The 24,703-nt window shown below is 37.2% G+C and overlaps 1 protein-coding gene across 2 annotated transcripts in view; it reads left to right on the top strand.

Annotated features, from left to right (window-relative positions):
* Window positions 1-23,353, top strand: part of col15a1a (collagen, type XV, alpha 1a) — a 95,540-nt gene extending 72,187 nt beyond the window's left edge. For both annotated transcript variants that reach the window (XM_066682467.1, XM_066682466.1), the window contains exons 21-42: window positions 455-490; window positions 595-678; window positions 1,669-1,734; window positions 2,304-2,366; window positions 3,058-3,147; window positions 3,652-3,687; window positions 4,704-4,757; window positions 4,930-4,986; window positions 6,293-6,352; window positions 6,451-6,492; window positions 8,964-8,985; window positions 9,977-10,051; window positions 10,970-10,995; window positions 11,192-11,281; window positions 12,906-13,047; window positions 13,527-13,603; window positions 13,856-13,984; window positions 14,630-14,680; window positions 15,146-15,208; window positions 17,238-17,435; window positions 18,236-18,345; window positions 22,470-23,353. In XM_066682467.1, the coding sequence (XP_066538564.1) occupies window positions 455-490; window positions 595-678; window positions 1,669-1,734; window positions 2,304-2,366; window positions 3,058-3,147; window positions 3,652-3,687; window positions 4,704-4,757; window positions 4,930-4,986; window positions 6,293-6,352; window positions 6,451-6,492; window positions 8,964-8,985; window positions 9,977-10,051; window positions 10,970-10,995; window positions 11,192-11,281; window positions 12,906-13,047; window positions 13,527-13,603; window positions 13,856-13,984; window positions 14,630-14,680; window positions 15,146-15,208; window positions 17,238-17,435; window positions 18,236-18,345; window positions 22,470-22,728 (1,830 nt within the window). In that variant the 3' untranslated portion in view covers window positions 22,729-23,353. The remainder of the gene's footprint in view (window positions 1-454; window positions 491-594; window positions 679-1,668; window positions 1,735-2,303; window positions 2,367-3,057; window positions 3,148-3,651; window positions 3,688-4,703; window positions 4,758-4,929; window positions 4,987-6,292; window positions 6,353-6,450; window positions 6,493-8,963; window positions 8,986-9,976; window positions 10,052-10,969; window positions 10,996-11,191; window positions 11,282-12,905; window positions 13,048-13,526; window positions 13,604-13,855; window positions 13,985-14,629; window positions 14,681-15,145; window positions 15,209-17,237; window positions 17,436-18,235; window positions 18,346-22,469) is intronic.
* Window positions 23,354-24,703: the final 1,350 nt, after the last annotated feature.

Raw genomic sequence — 24,703 nt, 5'->3', positions numbered from 1 at the left:
TTCATCCTGAAAACAAGCTGAAACATCAGACTTATCTGACCACCGCATATGTTTCCATTGTGACTTGGACCATATGAGATGAGCTTGGGCCCAGAAAACTTGTCAGTGTTTCTGCCTGTTGATTAGACTATGGCTTTCACCTTGCATAATAGAGTTTCAAGTTGCATTTATCGAGTCAGTGGTCGACTTTTTTAAATGACAACAGTATTCTGAAGTACATTCGAGCCCATTTGTTAATCACAGTAGCATGAGAATTTCCATCATGCCGTCTGAGGACACGCACATTCAACAATGTTTTCTGACCTCGCCAAACACAGATCTGAATCATTCATTCATTCATATTCTGTAACCACTTTATCCTTTTCAAAGTTGTGGTGGATCCATTATCTACCTGGAATCAAGGCAGTAATACCGCATATTCATTCAAAACTTTCTGTAACTTTTGTTTTTTTAGGGAAAGAAAGGAGACAAGGGTGATATGGGGCAGAAGGTTTGTACCTAAACACGGCCTGAATATTCCATATCTATTTCTGCTAATCTGGACATGTGAATGTGCAAAGCTAAATATGTGTGTTTGTGTGTGTTGGGATGTAGGGAGAGCGAGGTCAAGATGGACTAAGTATTCCAGGTCCTCCAGGGCCACCCGGACCACCAGGACCTGTCATCAACCTCCAGGATGTGAGTTGGTGTAGTTCTCTCTAATTTTATTGTGATTATTAGGGGTCAAGCATGCAGTGCATAGAACCCTATTGCTTTTGTAATTTTACTTATTATTAAGTAATCTTATTACTTATTGCTTCCTATGGATTTCATATAGATCTGTAACTTGAAAGTACATGGGCAGGAAACCCTGAAGTCATTTTCATTTATTTATTTAGAAGGACATAGCAAATCACTGTTTTCATTATATAAATGGCTTTTGAGTATTCTTGTCTTGAATTCAATTCATTTTCTGTAACCGCTTATCCGGAGACCACCCAGAATCACTGGCGCAAGGCAGGAACACACCCTGGAGGCGGGCGCCATCACTTCGCAGGGCAACACACACTCACACGTTCACTCACACTTTCACTCACACCTTTGGACACTTTGGAGTGTCCAATCCACCTACCAACGTGTGTTTTTGGACCGTAGGTGAAAGCTGGAGCACCCATAGGAAACCCATGTGTACACGGGGAGAACACAATACACAATAATGTGCATTTTTATTTATACCCCCAACACCCACACAAACTAAATATTGAATCTCCTTTTAGTAGGGCTTTTAATATCCGATCTCATAAGAATCTGATTTAGAGAATAATTAACTACACCATAAATCTCAAATTTCCACATGAGTTAATTTTATTTGCCAGATTTAGTGGCTGTGTTTAGGAGAGAAGTTCCCTAATGGTGCTGGACACTGGTCCTCCAGCACAGGAGTTGGACTTAATGAACTAAGCTTATTTCGGTTTGTTACACCTGAAGGCACACCAATAATTATTACTGAACTTAAAACAAAAATTTGATACATTTTTAATATTTTCATAATCCGTTCCAGTGGTTCAAAATGTCTCCAGCTGAACCATCTCACTTGATGTGTATTTATATTCACTAGTATTAACCTCACAACAGTTATCTTAACTGAATTCATTAGAGTAAAGTCTATGTCCTCCTTCTGTTTTCTAGTTAATGCTGAATGACACAGATGGCCTCTACAACTTTTCAGGGATTTTTGAACCTCAAGGGCCTCTGGTGAGTACACTTATATATCATGAGTTATTCAGATATTCAGGTTTGTATGAATAATTTATGATGTTGTATCATAATAAACTACACACTTAGAGACATTTGTCAGATCTGATCACTGTTTGTTATACATGTTACAGTTTTCACACTACATTAGAATCACGTTTATTTTTCTCCCACTAAATAAAAGCCAGAACAACAGCAAATAAGTGTGATGTTCTGTGAGTAAAAGTCACATCACCATGAAATCTTCTCCTTTATGGTTCTTGACTTAGTGATGTTCGTTGTGCTGCATGGATACACAAGTCGAGAGTGAGGAAAAAGCAAAGGTCCTTAAAACTTTCCATTTAGATCTTAGAAATTGAATACAAAATGTGCATTTATTGCCGAGTTAATCTTACATTTTTTCTAGTAAATTAAATTCAGCAAATAAACAGTAAATATGTATTAAAATATCCAGAATCCAAAAAAAAAAAACCCTGAAATGTAGACTTTACTGGTCAGACAACGGATAGCACTGGAAGCAAAGTAAATGTTTGTGATATATTCCTTCATTTAGCACTTTTTTGTTTTAGAGTCCCAGAGGACCAAAAGGTGACCCTGGAATCCCTGGAGTGCCAGGCCTCCCAGGATTAAAGGTATGTATGACGTACCTGTATCTGTCCCAGAGCTCTGTGGCACAGATTCCCATATGAAACCCAGTCTGATTCTTTATGAAATGTATAATTAGTTCAGAAACTCAAATGCATGTTTCTGATAGCTTTCACTATGAATCTGCTAATGTTTCATAATCCCACTCTCATGAGAATATCATAATCTCAGTCTAAAGCTGTTAGATTACAATCAGTGAGGAGTGTGTGAAATGAACCGCTTCATTCAAGATTAAAGAGCACCTCCATACTGAGCTGCTGGCAAGTACAAAGCATTGATGTGTAAGAACTTAATGATTTCCAGACAGACCCTCTACACACACACACACACACACACACACACACACATACATACACACACGCACACACCGTACACCAGCAAACTCAGTCCAGACCATCTCAAAAACAAGAATGATTCTGTTACCCAATGGTAACCCCTGTTTGAATGCCATGAGGCCTCACGTGGCATATGGTTTGTTTTAACCTGTGTGTGTGAGTGTTTGCACACATGTGCACACGCCTGCATGTTTGTGTGTGTTTATTCAGGTTGCAATGGGTTCCTTTGCTGTATATTACTCTGTCTGTGTATGTTTGTATATAACGTGCATAATACTTGGCAGTTGGCATGTGATCATTTTCTTTTGTTTTCCTCTTTGTGTGTGTGGATATATGCATATAGGGTCAGAAAGGAGAACCAGCCTTCAACTTAGCTGCAGATGGATCACTGTTGTCTGGAATAACTGGGCCACAGGGACCAAAAGGAATCAAGGTGACTGCTGTCAGGGTCAAAGCACACATAAGTACATTAATAACTCATGTAGGGAAGATTGTCTGGACTTAAATGTTTCTTTTACTGAACATAATCTTTATAATATATCTAATTCATTTTTAGTGTATTCTGGAATATTGGCATGCAATGTAGGAATGGCAGTAGCCCCCTTAAGCATCCTGATTGTTTTAAATACATACTTTAAATCTTGTTTTAAAATATTACTAAATAATTCATATATACAAGGTGTCCCACAAGTAAGGAGTCCGAAAAAAAGTAACTCCAATGTAAACTTAAATAATAAATAGATTAAATAATAGATAGATATGTTCTTACCCATGTTGAGCATTGCAGATTTTCTCATTTATTTTTCAACCTGCCTGCTCTTGCTTTATAATATTTCTGGCATAGCATTTTTGGACAACTGCTGGGGACACAGTGAAGACTTATGTCCCATATAACCCCCATGACCCAACTGATTTACTTACTGAGCTCTTTTTTTAGGGTGAACGTGGTGTTCCTGGACTTCCTGGTATATTGGTGAGTGCAAAGATAATGAAGGTGATGTTGCTGATATGTGATTTAGCACAGATGGATATATTGTCTAAATGAGCAAGTGATATCTTTATTGTCGTTAAACAACGACTGTTATTTTTAGTTTTATTGGGATGTATTGGTCTTGAGTTTGATCCTCGCTTCAAGTGAGGAGTCTGTGTGTTCTCCTTGTGTTAGTGTAGGTTTACTCCTAGTTCTGTGGTTTCCTCCAACAGTTCAAAAACCAACTTTGATAGTTGGATTGGCTGTGTGCACTTGTTCATTTGTGTGAGTGTGTGAGTGACTGGATGAGGCTCTGGACCCACCAGGTCCCTGATCAGGATGAAGGGGTTATAGGAGAAGAATGCATGAATGAGTTTTAATGGTGTTGATAGATAACACAAATGTTATTCGTTTTTTTGTCTGTTTCTCATTAACTGAGTGCTTAAGACAGTTTTGAAAGAAGAGTTGAAAAAGCATAAATACATAAGGAATACGTTTCCTTTCTGTCTGGTTAACATTTGTAGTACTAGAGGACTTTTGCGTCATTTTAAGAAAGCTGGAGCAAAACCAGAAGCAGTAATTTTGGTTTTATAAACCCAAGCACATACCTGATAAATATAATAACCTGAGGCCTAATAATAATCTGATAAAGAAAGTACTATAACTTTATCAGTGCCACTCCGCACTAAATTTCTTGATGCTGGTAGTGGTTTGAGTCCCTATTGTTGTGTTTGCCAGGCTCTATTTTAAAGTATTTTTGTCTTCCCATGCCTTTGTTACTTGGCGACAGCTGCTTCTGTTCAAAGTGTTTTGGAAAAAGTTGTGAGGCCAGTTTTGCCCTGTTCTGGCGCAGAAGAGTGGAGTCAGAGAGGAGTGTTCAGCTGTTTTCTGGCACAGTCCTCAAACGCAGCTTGCCTTCATTTTGTTGTGCACCTGTTACAGAGAACGGGGTGTTGATTAGAGCAAAGAGTTGCCTCAGAGATCATCAAGTTTCTGTGCTTTTTTTCTCTACTAAACAGGGCCCTGTCGGACCAACTGGACCTAAAGGGGAATTTGGGTTTCCTGGGCGTCCAGTAAGTTCTTTCAATGTTTGCATTAGCTCAGCGAAGCAATACCAATACTTTATAAGGTGCTGATGTAGTCTGTGGTTGTTCTTCATCCTAACCTGGTTTAATGTTATGACTGGAGTCAGTGTAGTTTGTACATGAAGATTTAGACCACTTCCATTTATGTCTCTCACTAAAGGGTCGTCCTGGTTTGAACGGACGCAGAGGAGAGAAAGGAGACTCGACTGGATTACCGGTACACACACACACACACACTCACACACAAACTTAGAATGTTAGAATTTGGGGGCATATACAATTGAATATCTCATAGTTATTATGTGGAGTATATAGTTATAAATATTTCTGTGCCCTATGTGTATTGTATTGTTGGTAGCTAAATATATACAGTTTATTAAAAACTATTACATTTACAAAAGAAAATAAAAATGTTTTTACATTTTCCATATTTTTATATTCCTTAAAATATTTCTGTCTACATATATATCCAATTTATATTTTTACTAACCACATGTAAATAGAGTATGTTCTGTTTTATTTTCATGGAAGTACCCATATTTAATAAAGCAAAAAAAAAATAGTTTTTTCAAATTAAGCTCTAGACTAATAAAGGACAATAAAAAGCATATATCACTGATGGCTTGTCCTTTCACTGTAGGTTAGCTCTGTTTTAGAACATCCCCTGAAGCGCACTCTCACCGTGTCAGGCACATACCGAATTTTAGCGGTAGTTACACGATAGGAAACTAAAGTCTTGTAATTGTAGTAATGCCAACAAATATATTTATCTTCCCTTAATAGAATATGTGTGCCCAAACTGCCACATGGGAAAACAAGTCTAAAACCACAACAGTCGCTCATCACATGCAGCTAGAAAACATCCTGTAAACAGAGCTGTGTTTTGATGGCTTTTAACAAGCTGCTTGTAGCACATGTCTACATGTCAATAATTAGCAGATAAAAATTTGCCATCCTCAGCTTTCCCTTAAGTCTTTCTTAGCCTTCAGTGTTATTTTAAAATATATACAGGGTGAGTTCAAAGTCACAGGACACCCTTTTACTTCTTTTTTTTCTTGATTTGATGCATGAGCCCCTTCCGTTTGGAAAAACTTGCCCTTGATCCAATATGGCAGCTTTCAAGATGGCGACCATGTTCCAGACTTAGCCTAAAATAAAGGCCCCCTCACCCATTACTTGCTGGGTTATTCATATATATGATTTATTTTAAAAAGGAGAACATGAAATATCAGAGCTTTATGGCGTCTGGGTCAAAAGCAAACCTTCACAATAAGAAAATATTTCAGCAATGTTTCTGTTTCTACAAATGATCTGCTATTCAAATCTGCCTATATTTACATTATAAAAGGTGACCATTTGTTTGAAATGGCAAAAATATTGTCAAAATGTGTATTCTGCTATTATAGAAGTGGTTAATTTATTAATATTATCCTCCTTCTCATCACATTGTTAAGGGAAACTAAACTATATGGTTTTTCCCTTTTTTCTCACTCACTCTTCCCTCTATCCTCTGGATCTGCAAGGGCCCACCTGGTCCTCCTGGCCCACCTGGACGACCTGGAATGTTTAACTGCCCTAATGGAGTAAGTTCTACCTTTTCCATCTTTCTCTCTCTGTCTCTGACTCATGGAAATGCAACTGTCCAATGCTCAGTGTCTGTTTTACCTTCACGTTCTTATAGACAGTTTTCCCGGTTCCTCCTCGGCCCCACTGCAAACAGCCTGTAAGTGACTGAGTGTGTGTGGTGCATAGGGTCAATTCTCACACTCCCAGAATGCCTAAGTCACTGTCTGTCCCATATGTGTTTGACCCATATATACAGTATGCATATTAGCATGATATTTAATGCTTTTGCCAAAAAAATCTGCTTAAAATCATTGATTTCATGTTAGAAACAATGCTCTATGACTCATATTATCCATTTTTGGCAAAAACATCATATAGTTGGAGCTTGTTTTGTCTCTGTTTTGTCTTTTAACCATTTTATCAACCTTCCAAGTTAACTACACATTATCAGTGCATGGATTTTTACAACTTTTAGCGCTTATGCCAAAACTCTGTGTCAGTTTATACACAAAACTGAGTTCAAATCAAACCATCTGTGGCTTCATCGAGAAAAAGCATAATTTGAGGGACTTAATTGAATTCATATCTGCACAACTCCTCATACAGTGTTCTTTGCTCCAAGTTTTAAGGAGCCACAGCACAAGCTAAGAGTTTTCTCCATCTCTAGCATTTCAGATTCACCTTATGAAGGGTTTATAAATACCCAGTACACTGAAATTGCTATTGTAAGCCAGAGAAAGCACTTATCAGCTCAGTTCTATGGTTCTCCAAGGCTAAGAGTGAGGAACATTGTTCTGAAGTAGTTCTAAATTTGAATGTGCACAGATACTATGGCCCTCCCTGTTATAATCCACACCCTGAATGCATCAGTACTTGAACTGCTCCAAGCATGCTGCATGACTGATGGACAATGTATTTGCCTTATTTGTATTGTCATTTTGTGAGATGTACTAACAAAAAATCATCTTTCCATCTCTAGTTGGTACCACTTTAAAAAAGACTACACGTATAAAGGTTTATATATGGTTGAAAATTCTGTTTATTAAATGGTTATTAATTAGGTTATAAACAAATTGGCGTTATTTAATAATATTTTGTAACACAAATATAGAATGGGCAACAGTGATCTCTTTTGTGTCTAAAACTGCAAGTGTCTGAGACCTTACTGAACATGTCAAGCTAAAGACTATGCTAATACTTTGGAATGTGAATTTAGTGATTTCGTATGTCAGGGTACACACCACATTATCATTAATGTCTTAAAAGACATTCAATTGGTTAATTCATTAAACTTGGTGGTTAAACTGTTAAACATTAACAGATGTGTGCTAAAGCTGACAGACTTAATGTCGACTGATGGAGGAGACAAACTTAGGCAAGTTCTGAGGATTAACATTAGGTGGATGTGGATGTGGGATGTGATTATTAATTACATTTAATGTATTTATAACATAATTGATAACCAGTAAACAAAAGATTTTAACCCATATACACTTTATAACTTTAGTCTTATTCTAAAGTGTTACACATTAGTTTATGTAAAATAATATACTGGACTTTTGTATCCTTTTTTTTTACATTGATGTATGTTACACACCAATGAACCAAAACCTAAGGCCTCTCACATTGATTCATTATGTACAATTATGTAAAAAACCAACTAATGACATGGTGTTGGGGACTGTGGGCAATGACGATTACTTGTCTGGTCACAAGCAACAGAAGGAACACTGTGGCCCAGAAACATTTCACAAAAGTTACAGGAGGAGTGTTTAATCCATACAGTGCATGGAGCTGTGTTGCTGCAAACTTGTCAGAATGCCCACTCTGACCCCTGTCAACTATCAAAAGCACTTACAGTAGTCCAGTGACTATTGGAATTGGGCCTGGGAACAATGGCAGAAGTGGCCTGGGCCTGAGTCCTGTTTTGATTTATAGCACATGAACAGCTGGGTATGTGTGCATTGTTTATCTTGGGAATGATTGCACCAGGATGTACTTTGGGGAAAAAAAGATTAGCTGAAAGAGGGAGGGCAATGATCTGGACAATGTTCCTCTGAGGATTCAGGATCCTGAAATTCAGACAATAATATGGATGTGACTTTGACACATACCAGTCACCTAAACAGCATTTTTGGCAGGTGGACTTAACGTGTTGGTTCATTGGTGTATATAGCACATGCTTTTATCAGTTAAAATGTTTTTAAAATATAATTAACATAAATTACATTATGGGCAACCATTTTGGAACATGCATTTTATATATATTTACAAAAACATGTGTTTGCTATTAAAAATCCAAACAACAGAATAACACCTCAGTAATTTCTCAGTATGTTTTCTAGACAAGGCAGTGTAGCATGGAAAAAATAACAATGCCCTATTTTGTTTGATGAAAAACACAAGTCCACATAACTCAAATGTTTCATATTTCATAAGAACATCTGTATTTTTCTCCTTGGTGGACTAGCTATTCTGTTTGTCCAGTGCACAATTTCTGTCCCAGATGGTTTCACTCTAAAATCATTCCGTTTGGATTAACGCCGCTTTGTTTACTACTGTTCATACACTGCCATTCATCCTGACCCATGTCTCTCTGTGTTTTTCTCACTTTTGGGATTCTTACAGATCAATGGCAGTTCTACTACAGGTAAGTTTTTCCTATTCATTTACCTTCACTTCATACCTTTACAAATGGTTTCTTTATAGATTCAACTATTCTGTCTGAATGAACACCCAGTTTTATAGAGAAGAGAGGAGATTTTCAAAGATTTAACATTTTCTGTTTGGATTTCATTAGAGTAGTACCCATTCATAGCTCTTCTTTTTAGTGGTCTTATAAATCTCCTTAAACAGAAAAGAAGGAAAGGCTGGTGCTGTGCCAAATAAATGTGTGGAGTGGACACAGAAGGCCAGAGTATCCCATACTGCAGATAACCAGGAAAGCATGTAAAATAAAAGTAATTAAAAGAAAAAGAAAAACCTGATGAGCTATCTCTATACCCAGATAAAAATAATGCCCAAGCCAACACGAAATATAAATAAAAAATAGTGTTAAATTGTGTCTGTGTTATTGTAGTTCACCTACCGCCTGAGCTCTAGTGCACTATTGCGTTATTACGACCTCCAGAGGCCAAGCAAGCAAACCACAACAACAGAGGCAGGCCCAGAAAAACAGTAGAAACAGAAGCTGATGCAATTGCTAAAATTAGTATTTATAAAATAAGTTTAAAAACAGTTTTCAGTTTATTCCTTTAAATTAATGGCCTGGCTGCCTTATAAATCGAAGCTCATTGAACTTCAAGTAATGTTAAAAGAATCGAAAAAATAAAATGTTGCAATAGAACTTGAACTCAGTGCCCATTTGGGCACTACATTTTTTAAGTTGCAACAGTGAATAATTTCTTTTTAGTTAAATATTTCCTACTATGTTGTCTACATTGCAGTTTGAACATCAGCAGTGCTGTTAGCCCAATATTAGCATGACACTGATATGTTCACTAGACACACAAAGCAATATGATTTTAATGGAAGAATGAAATGCTTATGATTTATTATTATTATTTCTATTTAAATTTTTTTTGCTCTGTTTTTTATTCTTGTGATTCTCATTTCTTGCTTTCCATGATTCTCGCCTAAAGGGGGAGCTAATTGTACATCAGGAGTCAAAGGGGAGAAGGGCGAAAGGGGTCTCCCAGGGCCACCTGGACCCACAAGTATGTTACGGTTTGAAACTATTAAGTATATTTACCTTGAAATAATGTATTATTTTAATTATTTTTTTCCTTTAAATTTTGATGAATGGATCAATAGAACATTAAAATACAATTTAAACTTAGTGCTTTTCTACACACACAGTTGGCTTTACATTCTTTGGAACATTAGGGAGTCATCTCAACCACCACCAAATTGAAGCATCCACCTGGATGTTGTGATGGCAGCCAGTCCACACCAGTGTGCTCATCAGCTCTTTGGTTGAGAGACAACAGCAATAGTCATGTAACAATATGGACAGTGTGCCAGCCCATTGCAGGGCATCACACACACATTCAGTCACACAAATGCACACACCCCTTTGGACAATTTTGCGCAGCCTGTCCACCTGCCAACATGTGTTTTTGGAGTGTGGGATGAAACCAGAAAAAACCCACAGAGACACTGGGAGAACTCACTCCTCACAGACAGTGACTTGAGGCATGGAATTAACTCAGGATCCCAAGACTAGAGCTGTTTAGCAGTGCACTCTCACTTCAGTGTCCTGATAAAAATGTATATAGGTTCATATCAGTTGTCATAAAAGGATATGTCTGTGTTGTGTAGCCAGATGTCTGCTTGCTTTCAATAATGCTTCTGAAAAATGCAGAAACAGCAGCTTTCCACAAAGGTGTGGGGTGCTAAAAGTCTGTTTTAAAGAAAAGCTTTTGGTCCAATCATCATAACAGCACACAAGGCAGCAGTAAATGCAAAAATACTGCACTTTGTTGAAGTAGTAAAAACTTTCCATTGTTGTGCAGAGCAATCATCTTATCAGCATTGTTTCTCCTTCAGTTCTTAGCACTCCAGTTTGTTTTTATTGTAACTGATTGTGCCATGAGTCTGTGTGTGTTTATTGGTTGTGTATTTTTCCGTCACAGTTACGATGCTGGGAGCAGGCAACACGGTGAGTATCGTATTTGGCTTTGATACGAGTCTGCAGACCGTGACTGAATGAAATTGTGTTGGAAGTTCAAAAGCTGCATAACACCCTGTGTTTTGTCTGCTTATGTTGGGGGCTCATTTGTGTGAGGTTTACATTGAATGCTGCATGTGCCCATGTGTTTGGGCCATGTTTACATTCCTGCATGTGTGTGTGACAGGGGCAGAAGGGTGACCTGGGTGCCAGGGGAGAGAAGGGGGAGAAGGGAGAGGCTGGCATGCCAGGACCACCTGGAAGATTCGGGCTGTTGGTGAGTAATCTTACATAATACACATAACACTATTTCTGTAAAATCTTATAATTCATTTATACCCTCATATGCAAAAGTTAGACCATCACTAGTCAAAATACATGTTTTGCTGAATGTACTGTCACTCATTTTCGTTCTACCAAAATGGAGCATATTTACTAAAGAGATTATGTATAATTTACATTTGTTATTAAAGCACAGCTCATATGATAAAGTATATAAATGCCAGTTTATTCTCCTTGGAGTGGGTCCCCCACCTGTATGTAGCCATGTTTTAGACATGTTAAATACTGAATCTCTAATACACCTAGGCCACTAGGTGTCAGTATAACGTCTTTTTCATATGAATCATCATTGAAAAATCATTGGAGAAAATCAATCCAATACTAGTATAGTAAAGTAAACCCTGTATAAAGCAAAAACACAGATTTAAATGAAAAATTCTACATTTGCTTTCTTATAAAAAATGGTTTAACCATTTTCACAATCTCACCAAATGTTTTCAGGGAGTGATGACATGTAGGTGTTCAGGACAATGGTTTGTTTTTTAGTGTGTCCTTAATTTTCTACCTGATTTTAGAAGATGCTTTTGCAAACACGTAGCCGCTAAGATCTTTCTGCTCTTTTGAATATACAACTACTATTTACTTGCTTAGTATGCTATATTGAGGAAAAAAAATTATATAAATTATAAAATATAATGTAATGTTTATGCCACACATATGATGTAATTTGTTCCCAGTGTGTTAAAATAAACAGTAATTATGATTTCAAATGTGCCAAAGTGTACAGAAGATCAACAAAACTTAGTTTTGGCATGTGCGTCCAAACTTTCGCATGTGAATGGTAAATAAAGTAGTCATAGAAATAAATTCACTCAGATAGAACTGACCTTTTCTAATAGATTTACTGCATATCCTCTCCCTCCTTTATTCTCCTGCTCTGTATCTTCTTCTCTCATCTCTCTGATCTTTCCCATCTCCATTCCTCTCTTTTTTGCTTTCTCCCCTCCCTTACACATTTTTGTCTCTTTTTCTCTCTTTGTCTCTGCCTCCCACTTTCAATCATATTTCTTCTCTATCTCAGTTTCTCCTCCTCACACACACACACACACACACACACACAATCCCTCTCATCTACAAGTTTGTTTGATCTGTCTTTCTGACTCTGGGAAAGTCATGTTTGATTTGCCTTTGTGAAAATTAATTGCCATGATGACAAACCGCCTTCAAAATGTCTCACTGCCGCGTTGCCTGGTGTAATTATAAATGGATGGATTGGCAAGCTTTCGTTCAGAGATGAAAAAGAATTCATGCAGAAACCAACCCACCCCCCCAGAAAAAAAGCAAAAAACTTGGAAAATAATGATAGGGATTGGTTTGTGTACTATTCTTTTTGCTTCACAAATGCAAATTAAATTATATAACAAGCAGCAAATAAAAATTAATTCCCATATCCCCTTCACGCAGGACAGAAAATGCCTGACAGAATTTCAGCCATAAATAATGAAAGCCTGGTGCTCTACAGTTCAGTGGCTGATAATAAATGAACCAGTTATCATTTATAGACTGTGCATTAAATGATTTATGTTCACATATATAAAGCTCATGGTTCGTCTCTATAGGGACCTAAAGGAGATTCTGTCATTGGGCCCCCTGGTCGCCCAGGACTTCAGGGACCCCCTGGTGTTCCTGGCATTGGGCGAGCTGGTGCCACAGGACCCCCCGGGCCTCCTGGACCACCCGGACCCCCTGGCTACAGCTCCAGTGAGTAGGAAAATGATAACAGAATATGGAATGCCTGTGTCTGGCTATGACTTAGTTTTCTCATGTGGTATGTTTGAGGATCTGTATTGTAACACACCTCAAAAGAAATTATAATTGTCCATCTGTTGGCCAGCTGAACCATGAAGCCATCTGTTCAGAACTAAACGCACTGCTAATGATTTTCTTGCTTGATGTACCGAATCAGTGCCTCTCAACCAAAAATGTCTTGATGGTGATGATGCTGGTTCTTGGAAATGTTCTGTATATTACTGTCTTCAACTCTCTTTTCTGCTGATAAAAGACATCCCATTGATGGACTTCAATGCTGAGAGAGTAACTGGCCTGTTAACTTGTGTCCTGCTGAGGTCACCTCCATTCTGACTGTTCATTACACTGCAAAGAAACAGGCACTGGCACTTTAGCAGATTCATCATCTAAAGCGAAAGACTTAATACTTTGTTGTATTATTGTTATTTCAGCTGCTGCTTTTCCTGGACCACCTGGGCCACGAGGGCCACCTGGTCCCCCAGGACAAGCTGCTGCTGTATCTGGCTCAGTGAGTGACAACATTTATTATGTTGATAGCATCTAGAAGACGGTCTTATCAGAAGTAACTTTTGGAATGTTTTACATGTTTGTATAAATACGCTAAAGTTAGGAGTCTTGACCAAGGATGCTTATGTGTATAGTGTGGTATTCCATCCCAATACTGTATTTGTTGCATGAGTCAAAAGTGAGTGGCATTCTGATTTTTGGAAACAACTGCATTGATGATAATCCATGTTGTGGTGATTGTGTGTGGTCACAGGTCAAGAAATACTCAAGTATTGAATCTCTGAAACACAACTCCTATGTGGATGAAGTGGGAACATTCTGCTTGGTTACAGATACAGGAAAACTCTACCTCAAAGTTTCAGGAGGTTGGAGAGAGATTCAGGTAAATGCTTAACCTTAACCTGTTGTTGAATAGAGTAAAATGGAAACATGCACTCCCCAGCGAAATGTCTGTTGTTTTCCAACTTAAAATATGATGACATATCCTCTGCAAAGTTTAAAAAACTTAAATGTAACATGGTTCTCCAAATTTAAATGCACCTATTCTATCTCTGAGTTTCTGAGTTGAACATACTGGAAAAAATAACACATAAAACATGAGCTACATTGGTCGTATCATGGGAAAATTGTGAGTTTATTCATTGGTGACTCAGAAAGCACAACTAGCCTGGCCCCTTCTGGGATTATAAGATGGACCTCACCCTTTCACAAATCCCTAAGCCCAATGTTAGCCATTTCAGAGTTAAATAACACAAGTGGGCCTTCAGTGTTCTCCTCCAAGCCTGCTGAGCTGTTCAATCACAATGCATTGTTTCACTCTCCCAATTAGAAAAGAAGCATAGGGGCTTGTTGGAAGCATATGCTGCCCTTCACTGTCCCAGCCTTATACATTCTGATGTCTAGGTTCTACTATGTAATTCAAAGCAGTGTAATTATTATTAGTAAATATTTCTTTAATAGGGCAGGGGATTACACATTTCGAAAGGTAATGTGCATGTTTTTCTTTTGTTTCTTTCTCTGTCTCCAGCTTGGAGGGCTGATTGAGGTGTATCCCTCTCAGATTCTTTCTCAAGATGATGTAAGTTCCATTTATGTAAAGGTTTATACATACATTAAATGCATAAGCTGGTTCTTGTAATTATTACTACAGCTGTGTAGGGAAGGACAGCACAGGATTGGTTGTTTTGGTCAGTGTAATTGCATATCATAAGTATCCACAAAGACGGCAAAACACTATTAAAATTTTGGTTATTTCGGCAGAAAAATTTCACACTATAAACAATGTAGCTGCTTTGTTTCTTGTGCTTAAAAAAAGGAAAAATCATGGGAATACATGAGCAGTTTTATGTGGTAATCTACAGGGTATACACTTCATGTAAACTTCATGTAAACACTAAGCCTGTCCTCATAGAGTGAAATATTTGCAGGTTGCACGGTAGCAGTGTTAGAAAGTGAAGGGAGTTGTAAGGAACTGAGTTGTTAATGTGTGTATGTACTACATTGTTAGAGTCAGCTGTAAAAATGCCTGTCTAATCCTCTATAGGCTGGCCCATTAATACTGACCCCTCGACTCAGCAGTACCCCTACTATCCACACAGGAAGTGCGGTAAGAATCCCTGTGTTCGTGCAAGTGTGAGCATGTGTGTTTAGGCATGTCTGAATTCATGTGTTTCCAAATGGATCAAGCAAAGTCAGAGACTTTTGAATAACATTAGTTTTTCATAAATTCACATGCTAAACGTTTTTCAATGTTAGGCAAAAGGCACATGTTTAACAGAATACGATACAGAAACCTCAATATAGTATCAAAGGTTTCAGCACTAACTGGGTCCAACATGCTGTTGTTTCTTTATATCATCACTGTCCAATGGAAAATATTTATCTCCCAAATTAGTAACTTAACAGAAGGAAAAGACTTCTTATCTTTCATTGTAATTAAATGTAAAAACATTTATTCCAAGTAATTTTGGTGCATTTCTATTGATCCATTCATCTTGAAACTTTATACAATGTGAAGGATGGCTGCTGTTCAAATGAAGTAGTAAACCACAAATACACAAAAATGGAGATACATGTTTTTAATTGGACAGGGATGATATGAGACTTTCTTTCAGTGTTCTGGCATACATTTCCATACCTCCAAAAATCAGTCTTAGAAACTGGTTGTCGATTATCACAATCCAAGTAAACGTTTCAATTTTTCAGGTTTGGAAACTGTAATTTATGTTGATTAATTTTTTTCCCTAGTAGATTACCATTTATAAAAATAAATAAATAATATAACTAAGATTAAAGAGTTACTTACATAATGGCTATTTTGAAATGAAAAAAGAAGTGTGGTCTCTGATGTTAGCATAGTACTGAACATGGTAAATTGATGATACATTAAGAAATATATGCAAACATACAGTAAGTAGTGGTTAACATATTTATACTCAAAGTTAAGATAGTGACTTTTGAGCTGTGTGTGTGCGTGTGTGTGTATATGTGTGTGGTACCAATATAATGTACCTTTCCCAGGCTATTCTTTTCTTCTTCAAAGATAGAAATACATGCTATTTGGCATTTGTCATGGTTGTGTTTGGAGCCAGTTGGGGGAAACCATTGGCTTGGCTCTAGCTTGTGTTCCAGTGGTTTCCAGAGATCCCGTTTTAGACTATAAATTATGGTTCCATCCATCCAGCACTGTTGCATGGCCATCCCAGCCAGTCTAGGTTTATGTTAGTGGTTTGCTGCAGGGTAAGTCCATGCTGAAGGATGGTCTCTAAATGCAGATGTTTGCCAAAGATGAGGACAATGGGATAAATAGGGACTCACTCTTTTTAGACTTAGACGGGTTTATCTGAGAACAATAGGAGAAACAAACTAGTCTATGTGTGTCCGTATGGCCACATGTGTAATTAGTATAACACCTACCAGAGGACAGTCAAAACCCAACACATTTTGGGATTTATATATATTAAGAGTATGAATAGTATGAATAATATTTTTTTTATTTTGTACAAAAAATCCATTCATCTTGATTATAAACGAAAAACTATATTAGGGTGTAGGAATGTGGAAACTTAATTTTAAAGAGTTAATTGTTAGATTCACTAAAAATGTCTAATGATGATGCACAATACATTTGATAACTATTGGAATTCTACATTTGTTTGGTAATTTGGCATAATTTGAAACATACATCAGGGAAAGCGTGCAATAGTAATATTTGCATACATTTACACAGAGTACACAGCGATAAACTTGCTAAAGCTCTGATCACTGCTCCAGTTCCCCTCAGGCTCTTTTACAAATGGCAGGCTCCAGTTCTCCAATCAGATTTATATTCTGTTTAACCTGATTGGTTTTGTGTGTTTTTACTAGGACAGCTTGTGATTATTTGCCAAAATGGCTGTTGCACACAAGATGAATGTGATCCAAATCAGAATGTGAAAGATCTGGTTGGATGGGATTTGTTCCTGTGTTTAGACTTCAAGGAAAGTATTAAACATATCAGATATACGGTTTCAAAAGAAGAAAGAAAATACAGATCTGACCGTGTGAAAATAAACCAGAGTTTGGCTGCCTGTCTAACATGAAGCACTTGGCGTTTCTGATCTGTTTTAATCTATTGGTGCTGACCTCTCTCACAGCTCAGACTGGTGGCTCTGAACACACCTCTGACCGGTGACCTGGGCTCTATCCACTCAGTCAACAGACAGTGCCGGCTGCAGGCTCAGGCCATGGGCATAAGGGATGAGTACAAGGCTTTCCTCTCTCACCATCTCCAGGACCTTATCGACGTTGTGCAGTCACCTTTCCGCACCAGTTTACCCATCGTTAACCTCAGGGTCAGCAAAACATTTGCATTTACATTTTATTGAAGTTTACATTTTTCATCCTGTTACAGAAGCTAGGTGCCTTGCCCAAGGACTCTTCATTTTATAGCATAGTGTCGTGCCTAAACAAGGAATCAGAATTTAGCTCACTTTGGAGGACATAGTTGTCCCTCTCTACATATTTTAACATAATGCAACATTTTAGATCTGTATTCTTAATGTGTATTACATTTTTGTTTGTGTGAAGAAGAGGATGCATTTTTTTATTATTTAAATTTGATAAAAATATAGCATGATATTCAAATTTTAACACAGTAAATTACTAATGCCAGTTTTTGATTTGTTACTTCAAGGTAATGCAGCAGGGCCCATTTTAAGCCAATAGACATAGACAATTAATTGCAATTAACTGAAAAAAATATTATATTTCAGAACAAATTGTGGCAGTTTAAAGTATACCATTTCTATGTAGTTTCTTACGTAATTTCAATAAGTAATCATTATGAATTTATTTAGCAAATTTTTTTGGAAGTTCTGTGTAAACCAGTCCTGTGGAGAACTTCTCTTTTAATAGGTTAATGTTTACAGCTCAAATGAACCTGAGGTTTATAGAAAGATGACTGGATGAAATCGAGGATGTTCATTTACCATAATGCTCATAAGCAATGATATGTCTAGCTGTGTGAAGCGATGTGTGTTTATCATCCGCTTCTAACCTGAAGGAATGGGGCATGTTTTGTTGAGCGGAAAGGTTGTTTTTCACAGTTTATTGGAGCACAAGGAGTAAAGTTTATGTGTGTGCTTCTTCCCAGGGTGAGGTTCTGTTTAAGAACTGGGAGAGCATCTTCTCCAACCACTTCCTCCCTTCTGGGATCCCCCTCTACTCCTTTGATGGACGAGATGTGATGAGCGATCCCTTCTGGTCAGTTAACTTTTCAAATTTAAGTCAAAGATGGCAATAGGTTTTTGCATTTATCATTTCATTACAGTGTAAATTTTCAGAGTGCCTCATGGAGACAGTGTGTTAGCAAGAAACTCAATGAGGCCATGCCCTAAAGAGAAATTTATTGCATTGTATTAACCTTCTATTATGAAAAATCATATGTCATGGTGTATGAAGTTGTATTACTCTATGATATATGTGTCAGTTATTTCTACTATGCTTCATTCAACAGGAGCAATACAGTATGACTCACTGAAACATTTGTAGTCCATCCGGCTATGGTGATCAAAAGCAGCCTATTCAATATCAAAGCAAAGTACTTTTCACAATTTTACAGGAGGTGTAATTGTGTGTTTCTTATAGTGAAATACTTCACTATTGGTGGACTGGTGGGTCCATTGAATAGCTGCTTTTCAAAATACATTAGCATAAATGTATACAGAGCAGCAGGGTTTTATTCACTGCTATTTGTGGCATCAGGTCACACTGATGCTCCCCATATTGTCAAAACAACCTGCTCTAAACATCTAATGTAGCTCCAGCTTGATGAGCCTTTTCCTGAAATGACATTTGAGTGAGGCACGGTTGCATAGCCACAAACCAGACAAAACTGCACCTATCCATTCCCTCCCCTGTTTTTTCCCTAATGTATTTTTACAACTAGCTTTGCCCTTCCTTGCTCTGTTTATGTCTATTTATACCCCCGGGTAGTAAATTTAGCTCCTGGTACCATGCTATGGGGGAAGTGGAGAAAGTACAGCTGTAATTGTGGTTATAGAGTGGCCCGTTTAGGGCTGTTTGTGAAGTTGGGCATTTTGGAGCCATGTGGCAGCCTCCGTTTTTCAGCTGAAATATCAGTGGATGTAGCAGAAGGAGGCAGCTAGAAGCATCATCAACATCCTCCCACATTTAAGATTAAAGAATTGTTGATGTGGAACTTTGTAGTAAATGAAGCCTACCATGTAACCACACCACATATGACCTAGCATATATGTGTGTAGTACTAGCCCAAAATGCCACTGTCAGAAGAAAACCCTGTATTTTCATTATCTACACATGATTATGCTTCCCTTAATATCATGTTAGAACTGACCAATAGAAATTGTCCCCAAAAATTAATTGGTGTAACAACCCCATTAGATTATCTTGCATTAAAAATAAATTGACACTTTTGAAGATACAAGGTTTTGTTCTGACAGCAATGTTCAATTTTTAAACTTGCCAAATTTTATATTTGATGGGGATTTTTTTATACGGACTCCGTTTCAGAAAAAAATTACTTACTAAAAATACAGTAAGGCCGGAGGGCAAAGAACAATTTCAGCTTTTTCAATGACAAACATAAAAATAATTGTTGAATATTTTCAAATTTACAAACTGCATACAGCATACTCCAAAAATTTGGGATAAAGTCAAAGTTATATATTTATTTATTTACTTCTCACTTCTGTGATTGAATTGTCAAACAGTTTAAGGTTTGCAAAGAATTGCAAACCTTCTGTCACCATCTACAGTTAAAGTAGATGAAAAAATAATATCATAAAATGTTTCAGAGAGTCAGAGGAACTCTTGGTGTGTAAAAGCCAAGGGCAGAAACTGCTGCTGAATATGTGTGATCATCGAGCCCTCAGGCAGTAATGCATAAGAAACCATAATGCTGCTATGATGCACATGGTACTGTGAGCCACTTGGGCTTGGAAGTACTTTGGAAAATAATTGTCACTTAACACAGTTTAACTCTGTAATACAACCTAAAACTATATTATTCTTCAATAACATGGCTTGTACACAAAACGTGTGTGCTTGAATGTTCTGCCTGCAGTCCAGATCTGACTCCTATTGAAAATGTATGGGGCGTGTTGAAAACAATGACCACCAATGACTATGCAGCTCAAGTCTTGAGCAAATTCCAGTTACAATTATGATTAAAACGAACAATAAAAAAGTAATGTGATGCAGTGGTAAACATGCCTGCTTCCCAGCTTTTCTTGACTGTATTGTAGGCATAATTTTCCAAATATGTTTATTTTTACCAAATAGAATTAAATTAATCACTGAAAGCAATAGATCATATCATCAGACAAGGACCAGGGCTGCCCAGAATTTTACATGGGACAACATTTGCTCAAAAACATCTGGGACACTGTGTCAAATTAATAGATGAATGTGGGGTTTGCACGTCTAGATAATATTGCTTTATATCCAATGCCCTGCTGAGAGCATTCTATCTCATTATCAGCGAGTTGTGTTGTTTTATGAGAATGCCAGTGTTTATAAGAGTATTTTTCAAAACTCATTTTAAAATGAGGTCTCAACTCATAGTAGCTCTGTAGATGTGAGTCAGTGGGAGTTTGTGGTCAAGTTATTGGTTCTGCACTTTCTCTATGTGTTTTGGCACTATAACCAGCCCAGGCAAGGAACTGAGCCCCTGACTGAGATTGATGAACTTTAGGAAAGCTTTGGCCACGAGAGGGCAATAATAACTGTGCTGTTATATCACATTATGCACTTCACCTGGGACCACTCAGACCATAAGAAATCATGTGGAGTTCAGTTCAGCAGATTGTTGATACTCAGTACAAGTTTACACATGTATAAAAAAAAAACAATATATATACAGTACTGTGCAGAAGTCTTAGGCATCTATGGTAATTATATATATTTAAACTAATGCCTTCTCAGTAAGTGTGGTGCTTGTATAAAGTTATATATAATCACAGTAACTACAAAAAATATATATATATAAAACATATAAAAAATAGGAAACATAAGATTTAGTAGGTGTGAGTGAGTTTGAAGAACAGTGCTTTGTTCAGATTCTCCTTGATTGCATGAATTTGTTAAATCAACAGCACACATTATTTAATAACTGGTAAAACTAAGTATTGGATGATACCCTCAAATAATACGGACTGCCACGAGGAGAGATTTGGAAAAAGTTAAACCAACACATTCACACAGAATATCACACTTACTGGAATAATGTTATTTGGTTTTATTCCAATGTTGAGCATTATTTGTTGTTTGTTTGTTTTAGCAAATAAACACTTACTGCTCAGATAAATAGATTTTTAAATCTCATCATCTCTGGTGCCTACAACTTCTGCACAGTACTGTATTTGTGTAAATATTTAACTCATTTTACATTTAAAATATATCTAAAAAAGCTACTTTATCTTTCCCTATGTTTACAATTGCATGTAAAATATAAAACATAATATAAAACACAAAAATTAGTCCGTTTTAATGTCACAAATTTATAGGTTTCAACTCATTTTGTAGGAAGCAATTAAAATGAATACATTTCAAGACTGATTGTTTATTTTAGTCAAATGAGAAGTGAATAGTCTTACTAGTAACTAGAATGCCTTTTTTTAAACAGGAATGCAACAGTGACACTGATTGGTTGCTTAAAATGTATTCTGCATGCATGTGGATAACGTCGCCACTTCATAAATTAATCTGCAATTTACTGCAAACCCTAAAAGCAACTGATATCAAAGTTAATGCATTGTAATTGATTTAAAATATATGCTACATTAAATTACACCTCTTAAAATACATACCGGTCTCTAGTTTAAAAGTGTGTAATATAGAAAAAAATTATTTGATACAATAATGCACTTTTAATGGATTTGGAATGATTGTTAATTAGTGCAATAAATAAATAAATAGGAAGATAATAATAAGTAGGACGATCTTATCTGTGCTGATCAAATCTTCAGGCAAATCACTTGATAAATATGAACCGAGCTTGCTGGTTATATCCACAGTTATGCCTTAGTGATCTGAGGCCGGGAGACCACTGAATGGTCATCTGTCAGCTGATATTACACATCTGGGCAGTTTGCGTTCTCATCCAATGCATCCAATGCTGACCAGTGAAGTTGTGTTAGCACCAGTAACTTACTGAGGCTGATGACATTGTGTGATATACGGTGATTTACTGTATAAATTACCTATTACTACTAATTTAAAAAATTTCAGCATGAACAAATAAAAAAAAGCACATAGCTGATTCCAATCTCCTTAACATTTTTGTGTATCCTTTAAGACTAATGTTTTTTGTATATATTTATAAATTAATGTACTGTGTCTTCCAGGCCTCAGAAGGCGATATGGCATGGGTCTTCAGAGAGGGGCCGGCGTCTGGACGCTAAGAACTGTGAGTCTTGGAGGGCTGGCGATATGGCCATCACTGGTCAGGCATCCTTCCTGTACAGTGGTCTGCTGAGTCAGCAAACACGCAGCTGCTCTAACCACTTCATCGTCCTGTGCATCGAGAGCAGTCCTGACCACAACACTGTCGAGGAGCTGAGACGAGCACAGTACCGCCACAGGCGCTGGCCTCACAGATACTAACACCACAGCTGACCAAAGCGACATTCCACAAGGTGTAAATATACGTACAATGATCAAAGTCCACATCCAGTCGTCTGGCTGTGTGTCTGGCTCCTCTGTCAGGTTTAATCACATGGACATCAACAAAGCAAAGCCATTTCTCTTCGAATGTAATGTCCGTGTCTCCAACCCAGAACATGTCATTTTGATGCACTGTATTTTCACTTTTCCTTTTTTTCCTGTTCTCATTCTACAAACACACAGATGACTTTTTTACATCGTCATCTTGAGTAACAAATGATGTGTCAGTATTTAATTTAATTTTAGTGTTTTCTTTATTTATACCTGACCGCACATAATCTAAATATGTCAGAGGATTTGAGGATGAATATGTAATTTATAGTTCCAGTTGTTCAGATGAACTCCTGCTCCTGTTTTCTTTCCTCTTTTTTGTCAAAGAGACTATTTTCTACAGCAAGCCTTTTGATAGTATTCCATTTTTGTAGCTGATGGAAATGTGACTGCAGATTTTGTTTTCCAGGGTGCAAACAAAGGGCCTCGTAATTTCAGTTTTTAGGACAAAAAACTTGAGCAGTAGTTAGTGAGAAGGAGTATTTTTTACTTTCACTGGTGCCTAATGAATAAAATCCCTTTTTCAAACACTTGGTACTGTCTTGATATGGAACTATGATCAGTTAGATGCATTGATGAGATTCATCAGTCCATGAGGAAGAATGTGATTATCCTCACAACACTGGTTGGTGATTGGTGCAATTTGTTATTGGAAAGTTGGAAAGCTGTACTAACAATGACAAACACTGAAGAGATATGTGGGCACAGTGAACTTGAAAGACCCTTAGAAATGATTGGGATACAGTTTTTCAGGCTTATTATTCAGTAACCACATGAAAAACAATGCAATTATTTTTGACTTATAAAGACTTGACCTGCTGGCCAGCTCCTTCAATGTCATTGTTATTGTCTTCAGCCTGACCTCTAGCTATATTGAAGTGTCCCATCGTTGTTTTGGTCTGGAACATATGTGCAGAGCTTAAAATAGTAATGGAAAGTCTTGGAATAATGCAAAAATATTTCATCCAACTGCCTGTCATTTTACAGGCCAGTTTGCACCTCTTAAAATCAGCGTGTAACACAGACAGTCCAGAGAGAGCAAATTTAAAATGGTTGGCTTTGGGAATTGTGCTGGCATGGGGTATGCTTGTTTTTGAGGCTACTCTAGTGAGGTTTACCACTCTCAGACTGGCATTGCCACACACTAAGCTCAACATCACATTGCCCACAGTCACATTTTGAAATATTGTACGTGTTCACCACAGCGTGTCAGGCATTTTCCATGTTATCTCACTGTGTTGTTTGCAAGGTCTTAATGCCAGTAGTGAGGGTTTTGGTTTTATTTAATTGTATTTGTCTATTTCTTTATTTATTTTAAGGGCAATGAAAAGTCAACAAATTATTGACATTATATACTCATCATGATTTAGTGGGTCTTGTCTAATGCTGATATTATAGAGATGGAGATTAGCAGATGTTATTTGAAAGATTGACAGCCAAATTCTGAATACAACCTTCAGATTTGGATTAAAGTAAAAATATCATCTCCATGCTTCTGCTGTCAGCAACCTATGACCTCTCTGATCCTCATATTCATGTAGTACAGAAATATACCAGCCAAAATATTTCTCAAAAATCAGAATCTAGTTTAACCAAAGCATATCTTACAAATGACACTGGTTTGTAGTGATGGACTGTAGTATGATTCCATGGGAAAAGCTGTCACAGACTTTGTTAATAACGTCCTGTTACATTGTCCAGTTATTTAAATGTTCCTAACTGGTTTATTACATCCTTGGCATGAGCTGATAGAGGGTCCTGGTTGCCATTTTCTTTATTTTAAAAGAAAAGCTTCTGTGAAAATCAAGTTTTAAGCTAGTTAGTCTCAGCACCAGATGCTCCACCCACAAGTTGAAAGAGAGTC

Source organism: Hoplias malabaricus, chromosome 10, assembly GCF_029633855.1.
Source record: "Hoplias malabaricus isolate fHopMal1 chromosome 10, fHopMal1.hap1, whole genome shotgun sequence".
Taxonomy (NCBI): domain Eukaryota; kingdom Metazoa; phylum Chordata; class Actinopteri; order Characiformes; family Erythrinidae; genus Hoplias; species Hoplias malabaricus.
This window is presented reverse-complemented; position numbering and strand designations above follow the sequence as displayed.